Genomic DNA, 21173 nt, shown 5'->3' with positions numbered 1-21173 from the left:
GAAACACAGATTCTTTATTTAACATATCAAATGGTCCTGATATAGTCTTTCAGGAGCTGTCAAATTTTCCTTTGAAACATAAGTGAGGCTGCCATCATCTGTGTTTCTCTCAACATTCTTATCTTCTCAGCTCATTAATCTCTGAACACTCAATGCATTTTACAGCCCAAAGTTCCAAACTCCTTCCAGAGTCCTCATCCAAACATGGCCAGACCTTTCACAGTAATATTTCATGAACTTGGTACCAATTTTTGTCTCAGTGTTTCATTGTTATGATAAGGATTACAACCATAAGCAATGCTGGGAAGAAAGGGTTTAGTGGGATTATTCTCCACTTCACAGTCTATCTTCAAAGGAAGTCAGGGCAGAGACACAAAGTAAACACCTGAAGGTATACAAAGATGCAGAGGCCGTTAAGGAGTGCTGCTTACTGGCTTGTTCTCTATGGCTTACCCAGCTTGCCTTCTTATAGTAGTTGGGAAAACCAGCACAGAGATGGCATAAGCCATGGTTTGGTAGGTCTTCCCAGGTCAATCATCAATCAATAAAATGCATGACAAGGTTGCCCACAGGTCAGACTGGTAAGGTCATTTTCTCAGTTGAGGTCTCTCTTCCAAATTGATCCTAGGTTGTGTTAAGTTGAGGTACATCTAGACAGTACCCTTCCAACATAATATAGGCCATTACCATTACTTTTGGTTGCCTTGCAGAACTCGAGGGTAAGTCCATATTGCTAAAAGGATGATACACTTTGGACAAAGGACTTGGAGTAAGGAGCTGGAACTGTTCCAGAAGCCTCATCCCTGAGGACTAGTGTTCAGTATCAGAAAGTGCTTTGCAAGCTGCCAAGGGAGAGGAGCACCAAGCAGCTGTATCCAGCTATAAAGTGTCTGGACCAGCAACAATTTCAAAATAATGAAATAGTGATACTTTCATCTTGGGAACCACCACAGAAATGTAATTGTATTTAAGAGCTGCTTAACAGTGGGCAAATCATACCTGGCACCATAAATCTAGCTGGCTACCCATGGCTGGAGAGGTTGTAGTCCTGAGAAGAATGCACAACTACTACTTTTCTAGATCAGTATAGTTCCAAACTGCAGTCCAGATTCTTAACCCTATACCACAGAGAAGTGTAGATCTTACTCCTCATTAAAAGAGCTTCCTTTGGCTGCAAAACAAGATCATATGGAAAGGCACAACTAATTCAAATGTAGAGAACATTTAATACCAAACCCCAATTGATACAACATAAGTGTTGTACCAAAGGCTCAGGGAAAATTACTGAAGAGAGGGCAGAAGGTTGTAAGAGCCAGAGGACCTAGAAGTCTGCTGTGAGATTGTGTGTTCTTGCTATGACAGCAAGCCTACACCCAGGAAATCTCAACCACATGGCTGCTTAAAGGAGAATGAAAATTCCAACAACATTTGACTTATCAGTGTAGATGGGAAAAGGTTCTTGTCCCTAGATGAAGAGCTACAAACAATGAATAACTGTGGAGAGCAGGAGAATTAATCTTCACCAGGGATGTGTCCCTTGGTTGGTTATCAATACCAAGTAGTTAGTCTTATGAGCATATACATGCAGTCAACCCTAAACCCAGTCAACAGCTCATATTTACAAGTTTACTCATTTGTGTTTGTAACAACAGTGCTTAAAGTAAAGGAGACCTGTACACTTTGGAGGGAGTTGGTGGTAGACAGACAGAAGAGATGAAAGAGGGTAGAGAACAAGTAGAAATCTTTTTTGTTTTGTTTTGTTTGTCTTTTGAGATGGGTTTTCTCTGTGTAACAGCCCTGGCTGTCCTGGAACTCTCTTTTTAGACCAGGCTAGCCTTGAATTCACAGAGATCGGCCTGCATCAGCCTCTTCAATGCTCTCATTAAAGGCATGTGCTATCATGCCTTGCAGAAAATGAAAATATTAACTGCTGAGTCATCTATCCAGCCCTCTAGAAAGTGAAAATCTTAAAAATTACATTTTAATTAAAATTTGAAAAAGATGTAGAAAGGTTTTTAAAGATAAATTTATTATAAAAAATATGTGACATTTTCTATCAAAGACTCAAGTAAACCTCTTAAATTTTTTCTTTGTGTATAATGAAGTTGCTTGACAGAAATACAAGTTCCTCTATGGCTAACATTTCTTGCGATCAAAATATGTGCTCAAGGTTTTATTCTGTCGTAAAAAGTTGTCCTTAGGTTTTCAGCAGCATTGTTGTAAATCAGCCAGCTGTGTAAGAGTGAGGCTGAGCTCTGAGCACTGAGAATGAAGCACGGGATCCTTCTAGGTTACCGATAGACCACAGTAGGACCCCTGTTGGACGTGTTTGCTTGCTTAATTTTTTCCCCCCACTCCTATTATACTAAAGGTGGCAGAGGTGATTCCTTGGATCCAGTTTGAAAGAATGGAGTCACACAGGGAATGAGTACCTGACCATCCATGACATGCAGCCTGAGCATCTTGGGAGGCTAAACTGTGACTCTAAATTTGCCCTAGTTATGCAGAGGTTCCCGGGCTGAAAGTCAGGTAATCCTGCCACTCAGAGAAACAGGTAAAGTGCTCTTGCTTCTTTTGCTTATGAACTGCCATCCTTGAACTGTATCTATTGTCATAAATGCCTCAGTGTTTGCCTTAGGTCTGACTACCTCAGTTCTAGTTGAATCAAAATGTGCTAAGAAGCTCCTTTTAACTCTTTAAATTTCTTATTTGTTGGTTATATTACTGCCGTTTTTTGTTACCAATATATCTCCCCATTTGTTTCACCACTATAGTTTCAGACTCTTCCTCTTGTGACCATAGGACCATCATATTATCACGACAGACCAGGGAACCAACTAGACCTCAGTTTACCATATTTTCTTTGAGTGCAAGGGGAGAGTCAGGGGCTACATATGTACAATGGAACTATTCTGTTTGTAAACACAAGGGTGATTATGTAAGTTTCCATCTCAATATCCATGCTAGTGAATAGATACACACACACACACACACAAAATCACTTGGGGGTACTACATTCCAAGGAATCCTGTCCTCAGTCAGTTATATACTATTTCAAAATGTTATAGTGTCTGTAGTGGAGGCTTTGACAGCTAGGTCCAAGGATCTTTATTTCTTAAGGCACTTTGATGCCATCCAAGACACTAACATATAAAAATGTGTCTGATCATATTAAATTGAGTCCCCAAAGTGGGACATCAACAGATTGTACATCAGCATCCTGTTACCCTGCTCTAGTCCCCATACAGACTTGGTTAGAACCCAGATAACTTATTTGGAGGATAGTTTTCTATTTGTGGTGTCTTCAAACTCTCTATAAATATCATGATTTTAGCAATGGGGGGAATCTTTTGATCTTTTCTCACATAATTTCATTGGTTTTAATGCATGTCTTCAGCATTATTGTGGCCCTGATTGGAATAAAAAACATCCAGCCACCCATGTGATGATGCTATTGAAATATAAGCCAGGACAGTACTCTTTGTTCCTGCAGGGGTTCAAACATCAAAAATGGGTAAATATCCCTAAGAGCCAGGGAATAGGTAAACAAAACAAAACCAAAAAACAGCCCTGCAGGGAAAGCAGAGTTCTTTAATACACATTAAACTTGGCCATATGTTTTCTCCAACTCCTGTTATACTTAGTAAGCCTTTCCAAAAATCTTGAAGAAAGGACAGAGAGTCTGTCATGTGGTTTACTTACATGAGATTTTGTCCCATGCCCCAAGTGCCCGTCCCTTCCTCTACATTCCTGGCAGCTTTAGGATCCCTCTTTAAGATTTTAAAATAACCAATGAATTACCATACAGGGAGACAAAGGAACAAAATCATATAAATAGCGGCCTCCCATTTTAAAACTGTATTTGTAATTCAGGTTCTTTATGAACAAGATGTAGTTCAAGTCTATTTATTCATGTCTGCTGAAGCCTGCCAGCAGAATCGAACAGTTCCTGAGTGGGGAGTGAGGCCTAAGAAAAATAAAATTAAAAAACAACAAAAACCAAAACAAAACAAAAAAACATGCCACTGCACATGGGATCTGTTTGAGAGGACTTACAGTAGAAACTATGCACCCTGGTTTATTCCACAGTCCTTTTTTATAGTCAGAGCAAAGCAGTTTGATACGATGAAGTTCATGAAGAAGTCAAACTAGTTTATCTCAACCAACTGTTTTTGTGATCCTCACACGAACAAAAGGAAGTGAACTTGGCACAAACATCCTGCCTACTGTCACAAAGAAAAGAAATTGAACATGGCAAAACATCCTATCCATTACTGTCTCCAGGTGCAGGCCTGGGTGAAACCATGGGTTTTGCTGAGAGTTCAGTAACAAAGCATCCTGACAAAGAAGCGGCTTTCCACACCTGCCAACACCTTTTCTCTGAAGAAACCTTGGTTTCTCGACTCTTTGAATAGAATCCCACAGCACAAGGCTACAGGTCGATAACATCCACATCATTTCAACTGGTAATAACTTCAATATTTATAATGCCATGTGCTTCAGGATATGTAGATCAGTAGAAAAATCTATATGTAATAAGCATAGGACAAGCTGATGAATTTCACTTGGAAAAAATGTATTGTAATGTTTATTCCTAACTTACTCCGTAAGCCAGCAGTTTGTATATTAGGCACACACCAAGACTGGCTTGACTGTAGGTTTAGTGAGACCTGTATGAAGTCATTCACCGTGGAACCACTCCCATAAGCTGGAAACTCTAGTCCGTGTGAATGTCTGTCAACCCGGGGATTTATGCTAACAATATGCTCACACAGTGGACAGTAAGCCACAGCTGGACACAATGTATTGAGTGAATCTTACAAAAATATTAAGAGAAAAGCGAAAATCCCCCAGAGTGCCATAATCAATTTTCTTTTTTTTTTTTGCTTAAATTCAAAGTAAGCTAAAGAACACATGGCACTCATGCACTCACATTGAATGTGGTGTATATTGTACCTAATTTTTTTTTAAGTGAGTGTGTAAGGAACGTGACTCCTCACTATGATTTCCTATGAGTCAGATAGGAAACACAGAAGAGTGGAAATGCAGGGGCCTTTCAGCTATTGTTAAATTTCCAGTCCTTGAACTGAAGCTAGACTCAAAATTTTTCATCTGTTACATTAACTTAATTGGCAATGGAACAGTGGTGATATAATTCATGTACTAACAGTTATGATTATTTCATCAATATTTTAAGAGAGCAACTATTTCCTATTCTGTAGCTGCAACACTTAGGTAACAAGTTTTTCGATCTGCTCTCCATTAGTCATAAGATATTTCAAAGTATATGTTAACTTTTATAGATGGACTTACTTCTAATTTTCAATATAGGCTTAATATAACACTAAGTATGTAAGTCTGTCCATGAAATTAATTTCTTTTGAAATGTTAAATAACAGGAAGGGGTGAAACCATTGTCTTTTTTTTATCAAATAAAACATAAAATGAAATTTATTTACAGTAAAAGACAGGTTCATAGGACCAAAGAAAACTCCCTCCCAGTATTTGCATGCCATGAATTAGAAGTTGCTTTGCAAATGGATTCAAAATTATATAAAATGTATTTGCCAGCATAGATTGCTATCCAGTCAATTACTTGTAAATCATGAGGGTGCTATAAATGTAAACTGAGTATCCTATAGCTCTGGGGATCAGAAAAACAAACTTGTCTCACATGACAAACTTTAAGATATTCAGCTGTTCTCTAGCTTTTTCCAGCGTCTGGGACTGCCACCAGTCCTTAACTAGTGGGACCTTTTAGTCTCTCTGCTACTATTTTTATTCTTATACTTTCTGTGTTTAAAGGAAGCCCATGAATATTCAGGAACCAATGGATAGATAATGTAAGTGAGCCTAAGTTATTAATCAGCTAACAGAAAGCTATAAGTTTATCCATTAACTTACCATGCAACAAAAAAACATTCACAAATTCTAAGCACAAGAAAGTAGATGTATTTGGAGACCATTAATCTACAGTGTGGAAACTAAAAAGCTAGCATAATATTTTGAAACATAGCAATAAACACCAACAGAAATAGCTGAAAGTTTGGGTCCCTTCTACACTGATCAGTTTGGAAATAGAAAGAACAAAAGACTTCTTTAGTTTTCATAGTAAGACAGAATTATTTTGTATTATAAATCATGCTCACAAATTGCTTTCATAAAATAGCAATAAATGAATTTTGTAGTGCTGTTTCTCTTTTCTTCTAACTTTGGTTCCTATCAGAAGCTTACACCAATAGGTTTCTGAAGCCATTATCTAAACAAGAATTTTTATGTGTAGCTTTTGATTTCTAAGATGCATCTTTTTGCTGACTGAAGAAAAGTCCCTTGCTGATGGTCTCATTGCTGATTTCATTGTTTTTTTTCTTCTTATACTCCCTCCATTGTCCCACCAGGTTTAGTGGCCTCGTCCTACATTTCAGGACCTCTGCAAGCTTGATTTTCTCTTTTAGACAGGATGAAAGGGGCTTAGCTCTTGTGCAAAAGCTTGTTTGGTTTATTTTTATATTCTTTCTGGATAAGTTTTATGGCAAAAATAACCTACTGCCAACTTTTTTTTAGTGCCTCCTCTTCAGAAACCATTGTCTTAAGGGATCCCATCATAAAATTGCTATTTGGACAGGATTCTGACTGTAGTCGCAGTTTTCCTTAATCACCTCTGTGGGCCACCAATCCCCTCAGGCCTAAATCACACCAACAGAGTAGCCCTTAGAGTTGAGCATAAGTACTTCCTCACTGCAGTCAAGTAGCCTTGGAGTTCAAACCAAACAACATAGTGCCCTACTGAAAAACAGTAGGTATGATTATGAATAAGAGGATGCAATAAGCAGTTTCAAATATTGAACCAAAGTGTGGCAAGCCAAAAGTGATCCACTGATTTTTTCCCATTTGTTTTCAGATCAAATTTCATTCCAACCTTCAAATTAAACAGGTACTATTACTTCTGAATCTTAGTCCAACTGTTGCTGTTAAGTATCAATGGGTTTGTGAGATGGCTATAAGAAAGGTTGGTAGGTAGTCCAACTTTACTTTTAATCCTTTCACATCTTTCTGTGCAAGAACCTTCTCTGCGTCATCAATGAAAGGAGAGATCATCCTCCTTGGAACAGGGGTACATTTGGACTAGAGAAAAGCATGAAACCTCTGAACTCTCCCTGCCTGGAGACATATTCTAATCATCTTGTCTCCTGGTGAGTATTGTCTGCTGTCTCCAACATAAATGGAGAAGATTGAGAACCAAATCACAGACAGTGTAGGCCTCTATGGAACAGAAATATAAAGTTCTGAAAGGTGTGAAAAGTGTATGTAATATGGATACATTGGAGACCACTCAGGAAAGAGGACCAATTTCCAAATTGATAGTTTGTGTATTTTGAAGTTTCTGAGTGGTCTTTAGGCTTTAAGCTCATGCTAAGTATTGTAAATTCACTGTAAGTTAAGCCTTCTCCAAACCTTAAACAAAGCAAGTCCTGTTCAAATAACTGCAGGTAACGAAGCCAATTCATATATAAAACTGATAAACTTGATACTGTTCACACAGTAAAAAAGTGGCAGAGACCAGTGGCAGTCAACATACAGCTTATTTGAACCCAGTATTTTAAATTTATTCTTTTGACCTTACTTTTTCCTGTTTGGACTTTGTCTGTTAACAACAAAGTACCTCTTGGATTACCGCTAATAAATGATCTACTTAACATGTTTTTAAATACTAAGACAGTTTCAAAAATTAGTTTCTATTTTCTATTCGATTGTTATATATATTAAACTATGCCCAAATATTCTTAGTTCATTTTTCTTAAAAATTATTGAACTTATAATATGTTATATTATTGGAAACTGAAACATACCATTGACAAACAGGGTTTGTGTAAAATGTAGCATGCTACTTTTCACCACCTTGTCTTCAGGTACAGTGGGTGGTCCAGGTAGATTTATGAAGTGTGAGGTGCAGGGAAGGATTCTGGGGAAGTTGTACTAATTTTTTGACTGGGTCTGAGTTACTTGACTGTTTAGCTACTCAGCACCTTTCTTATTATTTTATTATTGCATTTGGTTTACTTATTAATAAAAACCATTTTAGAGTTGAAGCTATAGTAAATGGACTACTGCTGGTGATAATTTAGGGATTAAAAGAAAGAGCCAGTGCCTAGATATTATGGAAAAGGAGATTTTGTGTTTAGTGTAAGTAAGAGGCACCAAATTGAAAGGAAAGCTGATTTCCCTCCCACCGAGCTTCTACAATGGGAGGTGCTGAATGTTCTCTGGGAGAGAATGTCTGTGCTGAAGAAGGCTGGAGTTGAACTTCTGAGTTCTGTTTTCAGTTTGGAGATTATGGCTTTTCAATTCTGAGCACTCTTAGCTCTAAGAAATCCAAAGAAACCTAGGTAATTTGTAATTTGTAATTTTGGGGGCTGAAGTCATGTCTTGCTCCTGGTTTCTCTGCACAGTGTAGGTATTGTTCTATGCTTCTGTGTTGTGCACAGATGTACATTTGTGCAGTGTAGAAGCCAGGTTGAGAAAAATCAAGACAAAAAAAAATCAAGACTTTTGAGTTTAGCTCTAAACATCAAGTAAACCGGTTGTGCATAAGTGAAGGGGTTAGGGAGAGTAGTGCTTGTTTGACGTGTGGGCAGTCTGTCTTTTTAAAATTAAATATAAGCTTAGGTTCTAGGTCTTTTCATGAGTACTAATGTTCATAACCTCCCACTGAAGAAGGGAATATAATTATATTTACTTCACATATGGAAAGCTTAGTATATAAGTGGGTTAAATTACTGCCCAAGAGTATAGCTTAGGAACAGTTTATGCCTGGGATTTAACAGCATAAACATTGGTTAGGATTTATTAGGGGTGGTGGGCCATGCCTGCAAGTTCCACACTTGCAGCACTTGGGAGAAGCAAGAGAAATCATGCATTCAAGGTCATCCCTTGCTACATATCAGGTTCAGGGCCAAACTGGCCTATAAGTGTCTTTGTATCAAAAAGGATTGTTGGGCCCCTCTACTCTACTCCCAAAAAGGAAAAGGAAAACAAGTTCATCTAAGCACTATGCTTGACTTTGTTGATATCCTACTAATATAAAAACATGATACTCAGCCAAGTCAACACATTCATCACATGAAAAAGTATATTTTCACTCCATGTAATTTCTGAATATGTCTTCCTTTTTTTAATAATTTATTTTCATGCTATAACTAAGATTTATACAACAATGATTTTTATGAGATCATTTATCATTACACTATTTTAATCAAAATGAGGCTTATTTTGATGCCCCTAAGAACACTTTAAATATAAGAAACTCTAGGTCTGAAGTTCATGGTCAGAGCTCACTGAGAAATAAAAGATGAATGACTAGACATTGCATGTATGTAAAGCTACACGAATCAGAGGTATCAAAACTGATGAAGGTTTTCTTCCCTATCATTCTCTTTTAAAGGTAACCAGGTGATAGTTTTTCCTTAACAAGATGCAAAGTAACCAGAAAATCCAGTGCTGATTGGTGAATTTGGTAAGGACAGCGGACTGACTGTTTATCCTATGACCTGTCTCTTGCTGGATCATCTGCCTGGCTACATCTGGGGAGTTTCTGAGTGGCCAGAAGCTGACAGTTGCTGTTGTCTGTGATGGCCAAAAGATTCTAGAACTAGTTCAATGTTTAACCCTGAAGTACGTCCATAAAGTTAAGCAGAATGTGTAGCGTGACACTTTATAGGTATTAAAAATGTCACAAACAGATAAAGGTTAATAATTTAGAGAAGTTATTATTTCTTGGTAAGCAAAGGTATATCACAAAAATGTGTATTTATGAACAGCAAAATGCACACCAGAAAGCACAATGACCATAAGATTGACTAGAGAAAAACTCAGAAGAGGAGGTGGCGGTTCTATTATGATAGTGATAATGGCTGGGATGTAGGCACTTGTAAATGAACACAAGAAAAAGTGATTCTGTTATCAAGTGGTAGAGTATCTAAAAATTTAAAACCTTTTTGCTTCAAGCTCAGCACTTTTGATAAAGGAAAGATTTGTCATAATCAAATAATACATAGTAGAGTTCCATGAGAAAAATTCAATATCTTTTCTATTCCAGCAGGGTATGGTTGTTCAAGACCAGCACAGGTAACACTACAAAGCCATGAGTCCCACACACACACACACACACACACACACACACACACCACACATACACACACACACACAATCCTTACAAATGCTTACACGTACATATATACACACGCACATATATAGTATATACTCTCACTTTTATTCTTATTATGCTTTAACACAAAATCAAAACACAGAACCACGGGTAAGATGACAGTACAAATTCATGCTTTTCAATGGTTTATAATGTACAGGGACTGCATTCAGCACTTGTTAAAATCACTTGGATACAAATAAATAAGAGAAGTTCTGGTGAGTGATAAATATTTCAAAATATGCTCCAAGAAGAAGACAAATGCAGATGATGGAGTTTGAACATTCACAGCAAAGCCAAAGACCTTCCTTTCTACACAAGCCTGAAATTAATTTTGGTTATTATACCCTTGTGTCCTAGCTTTTCCTAAGGAGCAATGGAAACAAACAACAGAAGCTCTGATACAGACTTCATCCTTCTGGGGTTCTCCAGTCGACCCCAACTGGAGCATATCATCTCTGTGATTGTCTTCATCTTCTATATTGTAACTCTGGTAGGAAACACAACCATCATTCTAGTGTCTTATCTGGACTCTCATCTCCATACCCCCATGTATTTCTTCCTATCTAATTTGTCTTTGGTGGACCTCTGTTATACTACCAGCATTGTCCCACAGATGCTGGTAAATTTATGGGGCCCGAAGAAGTCTATTACTTATGGAGGGTGTGTTCTCCAGTTCTTCTTTGCCCTGGACCTGGGATCTACAGAATGTCTTCTCTTGGCTGTGATGGCCTATGACCGCTATGCTGCTGTCTGTCAACCTCTCCACTACACAGTGATAATGCACCCTATTCTTTGTCAGAAGATGGTGCTGTCAGCCTGGTTGGGTGGTCTTGGCAGTGCCTTAATTCTTTGTCCCTTGACTTTGAAGTTGCCAAGGTGTGGGCACAGGGAAGTGGATAATTTTTTCTGTGAAATGCCAGCATTGGTCAAGATGGCTTGTGTTTATTCCAGAGTTATAGAGATTGTTGTGTTTACTCTTGGAGTTATATTTCTTCTTGTACCTCTATCACTAATCCTCATCTCCTATGGAGTTATCACTCAAGCTGTGATGAAAATCAAGTCAGCAACAAGGTGGAGAAAGATCCTTAATACATGTGGTTCCCACCTCACAGTAGTAACCCTGTTTTATGGAACAGTCATTTATATGTACATGAAGCCACAGAATACCATATCCCATGCGGAAGGTCAGTTTTTTACCCTTTTTTACACCATTGTCACTCCCAGCCTTAACCCTTTGATCTACACCTTAAGAAACAAAGATGTAAAGAATGCAGTGAAGAGAATTTTAGGAATGGACAAACATTCTCCTAAAGTGTGAGGTCAATGGAAAAATATTTCTTTAGTGTAGCAGCTTAAAACAGGTTCTCTGGCATTCATTTGTGCCTAGAATTTTCTTATGCATAATGTTAACTTTCACCACGTTTGACTTCACAGCTGTGGATACAATGCGACCAGCTGCTTCTTGTTTTTATTGTGATGGAGTGTGTGTGTTAAAAGTGGGGGTCAAGCTTTCTCAAAAATTGTGCATAGAACTACCTCAAGATCCAGCTGTACCACTCCTGGGCCTATACCCATATGATGCCCCACCATTCATTAAGGACATTTGCCCAATTGTGTTCATTGCATCTTTATTTGTAATAGCCAGAATCTGGAAACAACTGAGATGTTCCTCAACTAATTGGATAAAGAAATCGTGGTACATCTACATAATGCAATACTACCCAGCTATTAAAACACGGAAATCATGAAATTTTCAGGCATAAATGGATATAGGAGAAATCATCTTGAATGAATTGACCCAGAAACAGAAAGACAGGCATGGTTATTCACTCACTAATAAGCAGATATTAGCCATAGAATATAAGATAGCCATTTACAGACCTAAAGAATCTAAACACACACACACACACACACACAAAAAGAATCTAAACACTGAGGTAGACCCTTGGGAGGATGCTTTAAATCTCATTCAGAATGGCAAACAGGATAGACACCAGAAGCAGTGGAAGAGAGGAAACAGGATGGGAGTGTGCCATAGCATGTCCTCTGAAAGGATTCATCCAACAGGGGACCAGAGCTGATACTCAGGGCCAAACTTTGGGCAGAGTGCAGGGAGTCTTATGGAAGAAGAACGGGGTGGGATTAAAGGATATCAAGGGAACATGGTACCACATAAGGAGATCAACAAAACTAAAAGATCTGAGCCAAGGTGGTCCTGCTGATACTGGTGCACCAATGGAGGACCATGCCTGGAGAGGACCTAGACACCTTGCTCAGATTTGTCTGATTGGCAGCTCAGCCTCCAGGTGGATGTTTGAGTGAGGGGGTCAGGGGCTGCCTCTATCATGAACTCAGTTGACCTCTCTCTCATCACTCGCCCCTGATGATGCAGCCTTGCCAGGCCACAGAGGAAGAAGTTCCAAGCAGTCCTGATGAGACTTAACAGGCTATGGGCAGATGGCAAAAGTGAAGAACTCCCTCTTTCAGTGGACTACAGGAAAGGGATGAGGCAAAGAGAGAGGGAGGATGGGACTGGGGGAGTTAAAGGAGGGGGCTTCAATCGGGATATATAATGAATAAATTTTGAAGAAAAATACAAAAATTAAACAAAATGGGAGCCAAAATAAATCCCTCCTTCTTTAATGTGACTTTGTCATGTATTTTAACAAATCAATGAGACAAGCAATTATGGAGAAGGAGGAGATAAAAACAGAGACAGAGAGACAGAGAAACAAGTAGGAGTTGGAGGAGGTAGATATCAATGAATATGAAAGCTTTTAACCCTTTTATCTGAGTTTAAGCACATGAAGTGGCCACATGCAAACAATGAATCATGTTTTTTTTTTTTTTGTTGTTGTTGTTTTGTTTTAAGATTCATTATGTTTGCAATGTCCTGCCTGCACACCAGAAAGAGGGCACCAGATCTCATTATAAATGGTTGTGAGCCACCATGTGGTTACTGGGAATTCAACTTAGGACCTTTGGAAGAGCACCCAGTGCTCTTCACCTCTGAGCCACTTCTCCAGCCCCCATGAATCATGTTTTATGTTCTTGGGTGTTAGCTGAGCTGTCTAAAGATAGTACAAATACAATCTATGGGCAGATGGCAAAAATGGAGAACTCTCTCAGTGGACTAGGGGAAAGGGATGAGGCTAAGAGGGAGGGAGGATGGTACTGAGGCAGTTAAAGGAGGCGGCTTAATTTTATTGTCATAGCTATTCCACTAATCCATCATCCCATGCTTGCAGTATCAATAGAACATATAGAGTCTATATTTCAGGCGCCTCTTTTTAAAATGTCTTCAACTTTAAAAAGTTTTAAAGTGAGTTCATGTTAGTGGGTACATAGAAGAAGCAGTCCAGTGTTGACACCTGTTCTCACAGGAACTTGGTGGTGCTATGGCTACAGTACAGGACCTCAGCACCACTAGCATACCCCATGAGAACCAGTGGCATCAGGTCCCTGCTCTGCTCACAGCTGTCCTCGTGAGGAGGCTGTCACCTTCCTTCCCTACTTTTGGCTTTATGATTTCTGAGTTGTGGTTTGGTCTGAGTGGTTGCCCAAAGGGTTGTAAGGACCTGGACACTGACAGCCCTAACAAGACTTATCTAGGATAAGTCAGTTAAAGAAGTAGTAATGCAAAGGAGGTAAAAGAGATGGATTCAATGAAGTCACATTAGAAATTAAACAACGAATCCCAGGTGACAATCACCCAATCCCACCTTTCTATTACTGGCATGGGGTTCAGTTTTAAGCAGAAGGTAAACTGTCTTCAGAGCTATTGCAGCCTCAGTCAGGCTGTGGCCCAACCCAGCATTAGCACCTCAGCTTCTTTCTCCTGCAAGGTCATGTGACCAGTTGTCAGAACTTTGTGAAATCTCTCTTCAGGACACAAACTTTCCTGCTTGGCACCAGGCTTTACTGTTTTACTTTGCTCAACATGAGATTCTTAGGAAAATCTCAATTCCTTGAATTCCATTCTTTGAGTGGTCTGAGAGGGTTAGATAAACAAGAGGGTAAGATAAACAAGAAAGCAGTGTCATTATTTACACCTGAACAAGGAGACAGGTTTAGTTAATGGCAGAAGGAGATGTCACTGTAGGGGAGGAGTCTTCAGGCCATGTATATGCAGGGGGCTGGGAAAAAGCTATGGTGGACATTTTCTGCACAGATTATCATCATCCACACATGAATCCTCAAGGAAGGTTTTTCTATCACTCTGAGTCTTACTGCAGTGGAAGGCTTTACTATTTTCCAATGGGTTTGAAGCTTTGGAGTTCTTGACATGGCTGAGGCCTTGCCAACAACACACACCCACTTTCTTGGCTTCCTAAGATCTAGTACCAGAACACATGCAACATGGACTGAGGAATTCTCATGGGCCCCACTCCTAGGCAAAGAACTACAAACAGTTAAAGAATATTGAGTGCAGTTGTGTGTGTGTGTGTGTGTGCGTGTGTGTATTTAACAATAACAAACAAAAAGGGGGAAAAAACCCTATGGTTTCCAGAAGGGAAGGGGTTAGAAGAAAAGTAAAGTGAAAATGTTGAAATTATGTATTAACTAAGAAAATAAAAGGAGCAGGAGGAGGAAAAAGAAGAAGAAGGAAGGGAAAGAAAAGAAAGAGAAAGACGAAGGCAGGAGGGAGAGAGCAAGGGAAAGGAAGAGAAAGAGGGAGAGGGAGAGTGTAAGGAAAAGAGGGGAGAATTTAACTCCAAGAGGACCAAAAACCTCAATGTGAAACCTGGACACTGGGAATAAACCCTGCATATGCACCAGACTAAATGATACAGATGTAGGAAAAGACTTATATAAAGACTGCATTTACCTAGGAATTAATCATACCAAATGAGAAGTGGAACCTCATAAAACCAAAAGAGTTCTGTATAGCTAATATACTCAATGAAGTGAATCAAAACGCCAAAAAGTAGGAGAGAATCTTTGTCAGCTAATGTACATCTAGTAAATCATTGATATCCAGAATATATACAGAAATAAAAAACAAACAAACAAACAAACCTACACACACACACACACACACACACACACACAAAGTTTAAGTGTTTGTTATCCTTAGCGTTTAGGGAAATGAAAATCTGGACAACTTTGAGCCAGGCATGACCCTGTACATCATAAATGTCAGCCTCAGGAGGAAGAGACAGTTGGATCTCTGTGAGCTTGAGGCTATCCTGAGCTATGTAGTGAGTTCCATGACAGCCTTTGTGCCATAGAGAGACCCTCTTTCAAAACCAAAGCAAACCAATGTCCCCAAAACAACTTTGAAATTTCATTTAACTCCAGCCATACTGTGAAGATCTACAAAACAACTGACAACAAGTGCTGGGAAAGATGTGGGCATGGGGGAGCTTTCATCCACTGTTGGTGAGATTGCAAAGTGGTACAGCCACCATTTGACACGGCTATACTGCTCCTGGGCATAAGTGTACAGGATTCAGCTTCCTACTCCTCAGATACTTGTTCAGTCATGTCCATTACTGCTCTATTCATTGCTGTGAATAGGAAATGGGAAAGGGAGAAAAAGCTAAATGCCCTACAACTGAAAAATATATGACAAAATACTCAAATGTAAAGAAAAATAAAATTATGAAATATGCGGTTAAATCAGAGGAGATCAGTGTCTGCGCAGGACTCTCAAGACCAAGTTCTCAATACAAAGGAGATATATTTGCCCCAGAGCAACAAAGGGCAGGAAATAAGAAACAAAATCAGGAGATAGAGAATGAGGGAGTAAGGAAAGGGAACAATGGAGAATGTAATGGCTTTTTTTCCTAGATAGAGATAAAGGACTCCTCTGGATAGAGAGAAGACAGACATGACCTATAGGCAAATAACAGTTTATAAAGGTAGAAGGGGAAACTTGCTGTTCAGATGAGGTGTTTAATGTTAAGTGAGCATGTTAACTAAGTGAGTCAAAGAGGACTTTCTCTTTCTAGACTCCACTGCTTTCATAGCTGGACCTTGGTATTCAGCCTCAGGAGAAGGAAGTGGCCAAATAAGGGAACAGACCATGGTGGTTAGCTTCAGGAATGTAATCCAAGGGCTTTTATCAAAGCAGAGGAAATTAGGTGAAGAGTCAGACCTGCCAGAGCCATGTTAGCCACACTTTGGCTGAATAGAAGCCCTTCAAAATCAGTGAACCTAGAACATACCATATTGACTTAGGTAACCCAGACCCAGGAAAAGAAACATTGCATATTCTTTATCATTTCTGGTTCTTAGTTCTAAAACTATAGTTGTGTAAACCAACATTAACCACAGAAACTAGGAAATAAAAAGGAACTGGGAGTGTGAAGAAGTTTTAGAGTGAAGAATGGAAGGACATAGGTGCTCTGAAGGGAAAAATGGAAAAAAATGGGAAGTTAATTGGGAAAGGGAAATAGAGAGACATACAAATTAAGAGGGTGAAAGGAGAGATAAATAATATCAATTGAAAAATAAACAGGAAGTTATAATTTTATATATACTTAAAATTTCATCTAATATATGTACATACACATATAATTTAAAGAAATTACTGGACAATTACGGGAGAGGGGCAAGATGGCAGCCCTGGGAGGACTCTCATTCTGAGCAGCAGCAGCAGGATCAGCACAGTGACCCCCAATCAGAACTCGCGGCCATAAAACACATTCATGGTGTTTCCCAGGTGAGAGGATACCCCACGGTGGTAGAGTCAATCAGCTTTTAACTCACCCGGCTAAACCGTGGAAGAGATCCCGGTTCCACCAGACGCTTGGCTGCTGGCCACCAGCCCCAGCCCCAGCCCCAGCCCTGAGCCACAAGCCAGTGTCTCTGGTCACGGTCCCAGACTGAACTGTGTGCACCACACTATCAGAGACTGGAATTTTCAGTCAAGAGATAACCCCACGGTACAGGAAATGATTGGGACCGACCTTAGGTCACCCAGACATCCCCTTGTAAAGACTCGGGTTCCACAGGCACCCCAGGAGCCAGCCGGGAGCCAGAGCCGAGGACCCAGGCTCCGCCACAGAGCCCTGCCTGCCTGCGCGCCTGATTCACTGCCTGAGATAGAACTGTGGGCACCAGGGCACCAGCGAATGAGTTTCACTGTCTGGTGCAAACACACAGGGAGGGAAACGGCTGGTCTGATCTCAGAGCACTCACCCCCACCCCGAAAAGGTCTCGGGAAAATTACCCAGTTTAGGCAGGCACCCAGGCTCCCAAAGGCCAGAAAGGCAGACACAGGCAGTATCTGTACGCTAGCCAGCTGGCAGAGACTGAGCGGCCATCACTCAGCTGTGTTCCAGACACAAGCAGTTTCTGTGGCCAGCCAGCTGGCGGAGACTGAGCAGAGCACACCAGGGCAAAAAAAAGAGATTGGGAGTCTCTGTCTCTAGAGAATCCACAGGGAAGGAAGGAAACTGTACTGACATAAATCACCCAATCCTTCCCTAGGAAAGGTCTAGCTGACCAGTGGGGCTGAGGCGCCATCACTCAGCTGTGCTCTATACACAGGCACAAACAGTTGCTGCACGCCTGATGTCCAACTGGGTCACAGCAGCTGATCATTAAATTTACAACAAGAAACCCAGAAACAGGGCAGCTGCCCTCAGGACTTCCGTGGGTGAGAGGAGAACCCTCTTGACTAACAAAGACCACATTTACCACTCAGGTCTATATCCCTGAGGTGAGCAGCAGCAACTCCTGAAAAAAACGCCAGCCATCCAGGGACTATACTCAAAAAGCTGAGAAGACATCCTTCAGGAAAAACCAGCTTTCTGCAAAGGGGATTCTCTCCACCACAGGAACTCCAGGAACCACCAGAAAATAACCCCAAACACCTAAGATAGCACAATGGGTAGAGGCCAGCGTAAAAGCTCAAGCAACAAAAGACAGAGCAATATGACATCTCCAGAACCCAGTTACCCAGGGGCAAGTAGCCCTGGACACCCCAGCATAACTGAAATCCAAGAAGATGACCTAACAACTATGCTCATGAAGATGATAACAGAGGAAACAAATAAGATATGTAAAGACATAGAGGAAGATAAACTGAAACAGAATATTGCCATCCGTAAAGAACTAGAGGAAGCTGCAGCCAAACAGGTTATGGCCTTTAGAAAGGAAATGCTTAAAGCACTGAATGAAATAAAAGAAACAGAGTTGAAGGAACTAAAAGAAAAACAGGAAAGTACCATCAGACAGGTGAAGGAAGTAAACAAAACAACTCAAGGCCTTTAGATAGAATTGGAAAAATTAAAGAAAACACAAATGGAGGAAATAATGGAAAGGAAGAATCTAGGGAAGAAAACAGGAACTACAGAGGTAAGCATAACCAACAGACTACAAGAGATGGAAGAAAGAATCTCAGATGTAGAAGATACAATGGAAGAAATTGATGTATCTGTCAAAGAAAATGTTAAATCCAAAATATTCCTGACACAGACCGTCCAAGAAATCCAAGACAATATGAAAAGACAAAACCTAAGAATAATAGGAATAGAGGAAAAAGAAGACTCCCTTCTCCAAGGCCCAGAAAATATTTTCAACAAAATCATTGAAGAAAATTTCCCCAAGCTAAATGAGAGGCCAATTAGAATACATGAGGCCTACAGAACACCCAACAAATTTGACCAGAAAAGAAAATCCTCCCGCCACATAATAATCAAAACAGTAAGTATACAGAACAAAGACAAACTACTAAAAGCTGCAAGAGAAAAAGGCCAAGTAACATATAATGGCAAACCCATTAGAATCACACCTGGAAGGGCCTGGTCCAGAAGAGTCTGGACAGATATCATGCAGACCCTAAGAGAACACAGATGTCAGCCCAGGCTACTATGCCCTGCAAACTCTCAGTCCTCATAGATGGAGAAAACAAGATATTCAATGACAAAAACAAATTTCAACAATACCTACAAACAAATCCAGCATTACAGAAGATACTGGAAGGGAAAATACAACCCAGGAAAACTAGCTACATTCAAGAAAACACAGGAAATAATTAACCTTACTACAGTAAAACAAAAAGCAACCAAGCACACAACCTGATGACCACAGCCAACATCAAAATCAAGGGATCTAACAGCCACTGGTCATTAATCTCTCTCAACATCAATGGACTCAACTCTCCAATAAAAAGACACAGATTAACAGAATGGATGCGTAAACAAAACCCAGCAATATGTTGCATACAAGAAACACACCTAAGACACAAAGATAGACATTACCTGAGGGTAAAGGGATGGAAGATGACTTTCCAAGCAAATGGATCCAAGAAACAAGCAGGAGTAGCCATTCTAATATCCGATAAAATAGACTTTCAACCAAAATTAATAAAAAGAGATGGGGAAGGACACTTCATACTCACCAAGGGAAAATTCCACCAGGAAGACATCACAATCGTGAACATCTATGCCCCAAATGCAAGAGCACCCACATTTGTTAAAGAAACATTGATAAAATTTAAACCACATATAGATCCCCACACATTAATAGTGGGAGACTTCAACACCCCACTCTCAACAAAGGACAGGTCAACAAAACAGAAATTAAACAAAGAAACAATGTCTCTGACAGAGGTCATGAATCAAATGGACCTAACAGACATTTACAGAACTTTACACCCAAACACAAAAGAATTTACCTTCTTCTCAGTACCTCATGGAATCTTCTCCAAAATAGACCATATAGTTGGTCACAAAGCAAGCCTCAACAGATACAAGAAGATTGAAATAATCCCTTGTATCTTGTCTGATCACCATGGAATAAAGCTGGACCTCAACAATAACAGAAATAGCAAAAAGCCTCCACACACATGGAAACTGAACAACTTGTTACTAAATGACAGCTGGGTCAGGGAAGAAATAAAGAAAGTAATTAAAGTCTTTCTAGAAATCAATGAAAATGAAGACACAACATACCCAAACTTGTGGGACACAATGAAAGCAATGCTAAGAGGAAAGTTCATAGCACTAAGTGCCTTCAAGAAGAAATTTGAGACAGCTCATTAAGCACCTTAATGGCTCACTTAAAAACCCTAGAAAAACAAGAAGCAGACACACCAAGAAGGGGTAGAAGGCTGGAAATAATCAAACTCAGCGCTGAAATCAATCAATTGGAAACAAAACAATTCAAAGAATCAATGAAACCAAGAGCTGGTTCTTTGAGAAAATCAACAAGATAGACAAACCCTTAGCCAAGCTAACTAAAAGGCAGCGAGACACCACCCAAATCAACAAAATCAGAAATGAAAAGGGGATATAATTACAGACACTGAGGAAATCCAAACAATCATTAGGACTTACTTCAAAAGTCTATATTCCACAAAATTTGAAAATCTAAGTGAAATGGACAATTTTCTTGATCGATTTGACTTACCAGAGATGAATCAGGATCAGGTAAATCAACTAAATAGTCCTATATCCCCCAAAGAAATAGAAGTGGTCATCAAAAGTCTCCCATCCAAAAAAGGCCCAGGACCAGATGGCTTCAGTGCAGAATTCTACCAGACCTTCAAAGAAGAGCTAACACCAATTCTCTTCAAAGTATTCCACAAAATAGAAACAGAAGGAACATTGCCAAACTCCTTCTATGAAGCCACAATCACCTTGTTACCTAAACCTCACAAAGACTCAACAAAGAAAGAGAATTTCAGGCCAATCTCCCTTATGAACATTGATGAAAAATACTTAATAAAATACTTGCAAACCGAATCCAAGAACACATCAAAGATATTATCCACTATGACCAAGTAGGCTTCATCCCAGGTATTCAGGGGTGGTTCAATATACAGAAATCCATCAATGTGATCCACCATATTAACAAACTGAAAGAAAAAAACCACATGATAATCTCCCTAGATGCTGAAAAAGCATTTGACAAAATCCAACATCCATTCATGTTTAAAGTAATGGAGAGATCAGGGATACAAGGCACACATCTCAACATAGTAAAGGCAATATACAGCAAACCTATAGCCAAC

At 39.7% G+C, this 21173-nt stretch overlaps 1 protein-coding gene across 1 annotated transcript; it reads left to right on the top strand.

The window, feature by feature from the left end:
* Positions 1 to 10580: 10580 nt before the first annotated feature.
* On the top strand, positions 10581 to 11525 carry LOC110544614 (putative olfactory receptor 2W6). Its single transcript, XM_021630526.2, has one exon. It carries the CDS (start codon positions 10581 to 10583, stop codon positions 11523 to 11525), a length of 945 nt encoding a protein of 314 aa, XP_021486201.2.
* Positions 11526 to 21173: the final 9648 nt, after the last annotated feature.

The sequence above is a fragment of the Meriones unguiculatus genome, chromosome 19, assembly GCF_030254825.1.
Source record: "Meriones unguiculatus strain TT.TT164.6M chromosome 19, Bangor_MerUng_6.1, whole genome shotgun sequence".
In the NCBI taxonomy this organism is placed as follows: domain Eukaryota; kingdom Metazoa; phylum Chordata; class Mammalia; order Rodentia; family Muridae; genus Meriones; species Meriones unguiculatus.
This window is presented reverse-complemented; position numbering and strand designations above follow the sequence as displayed.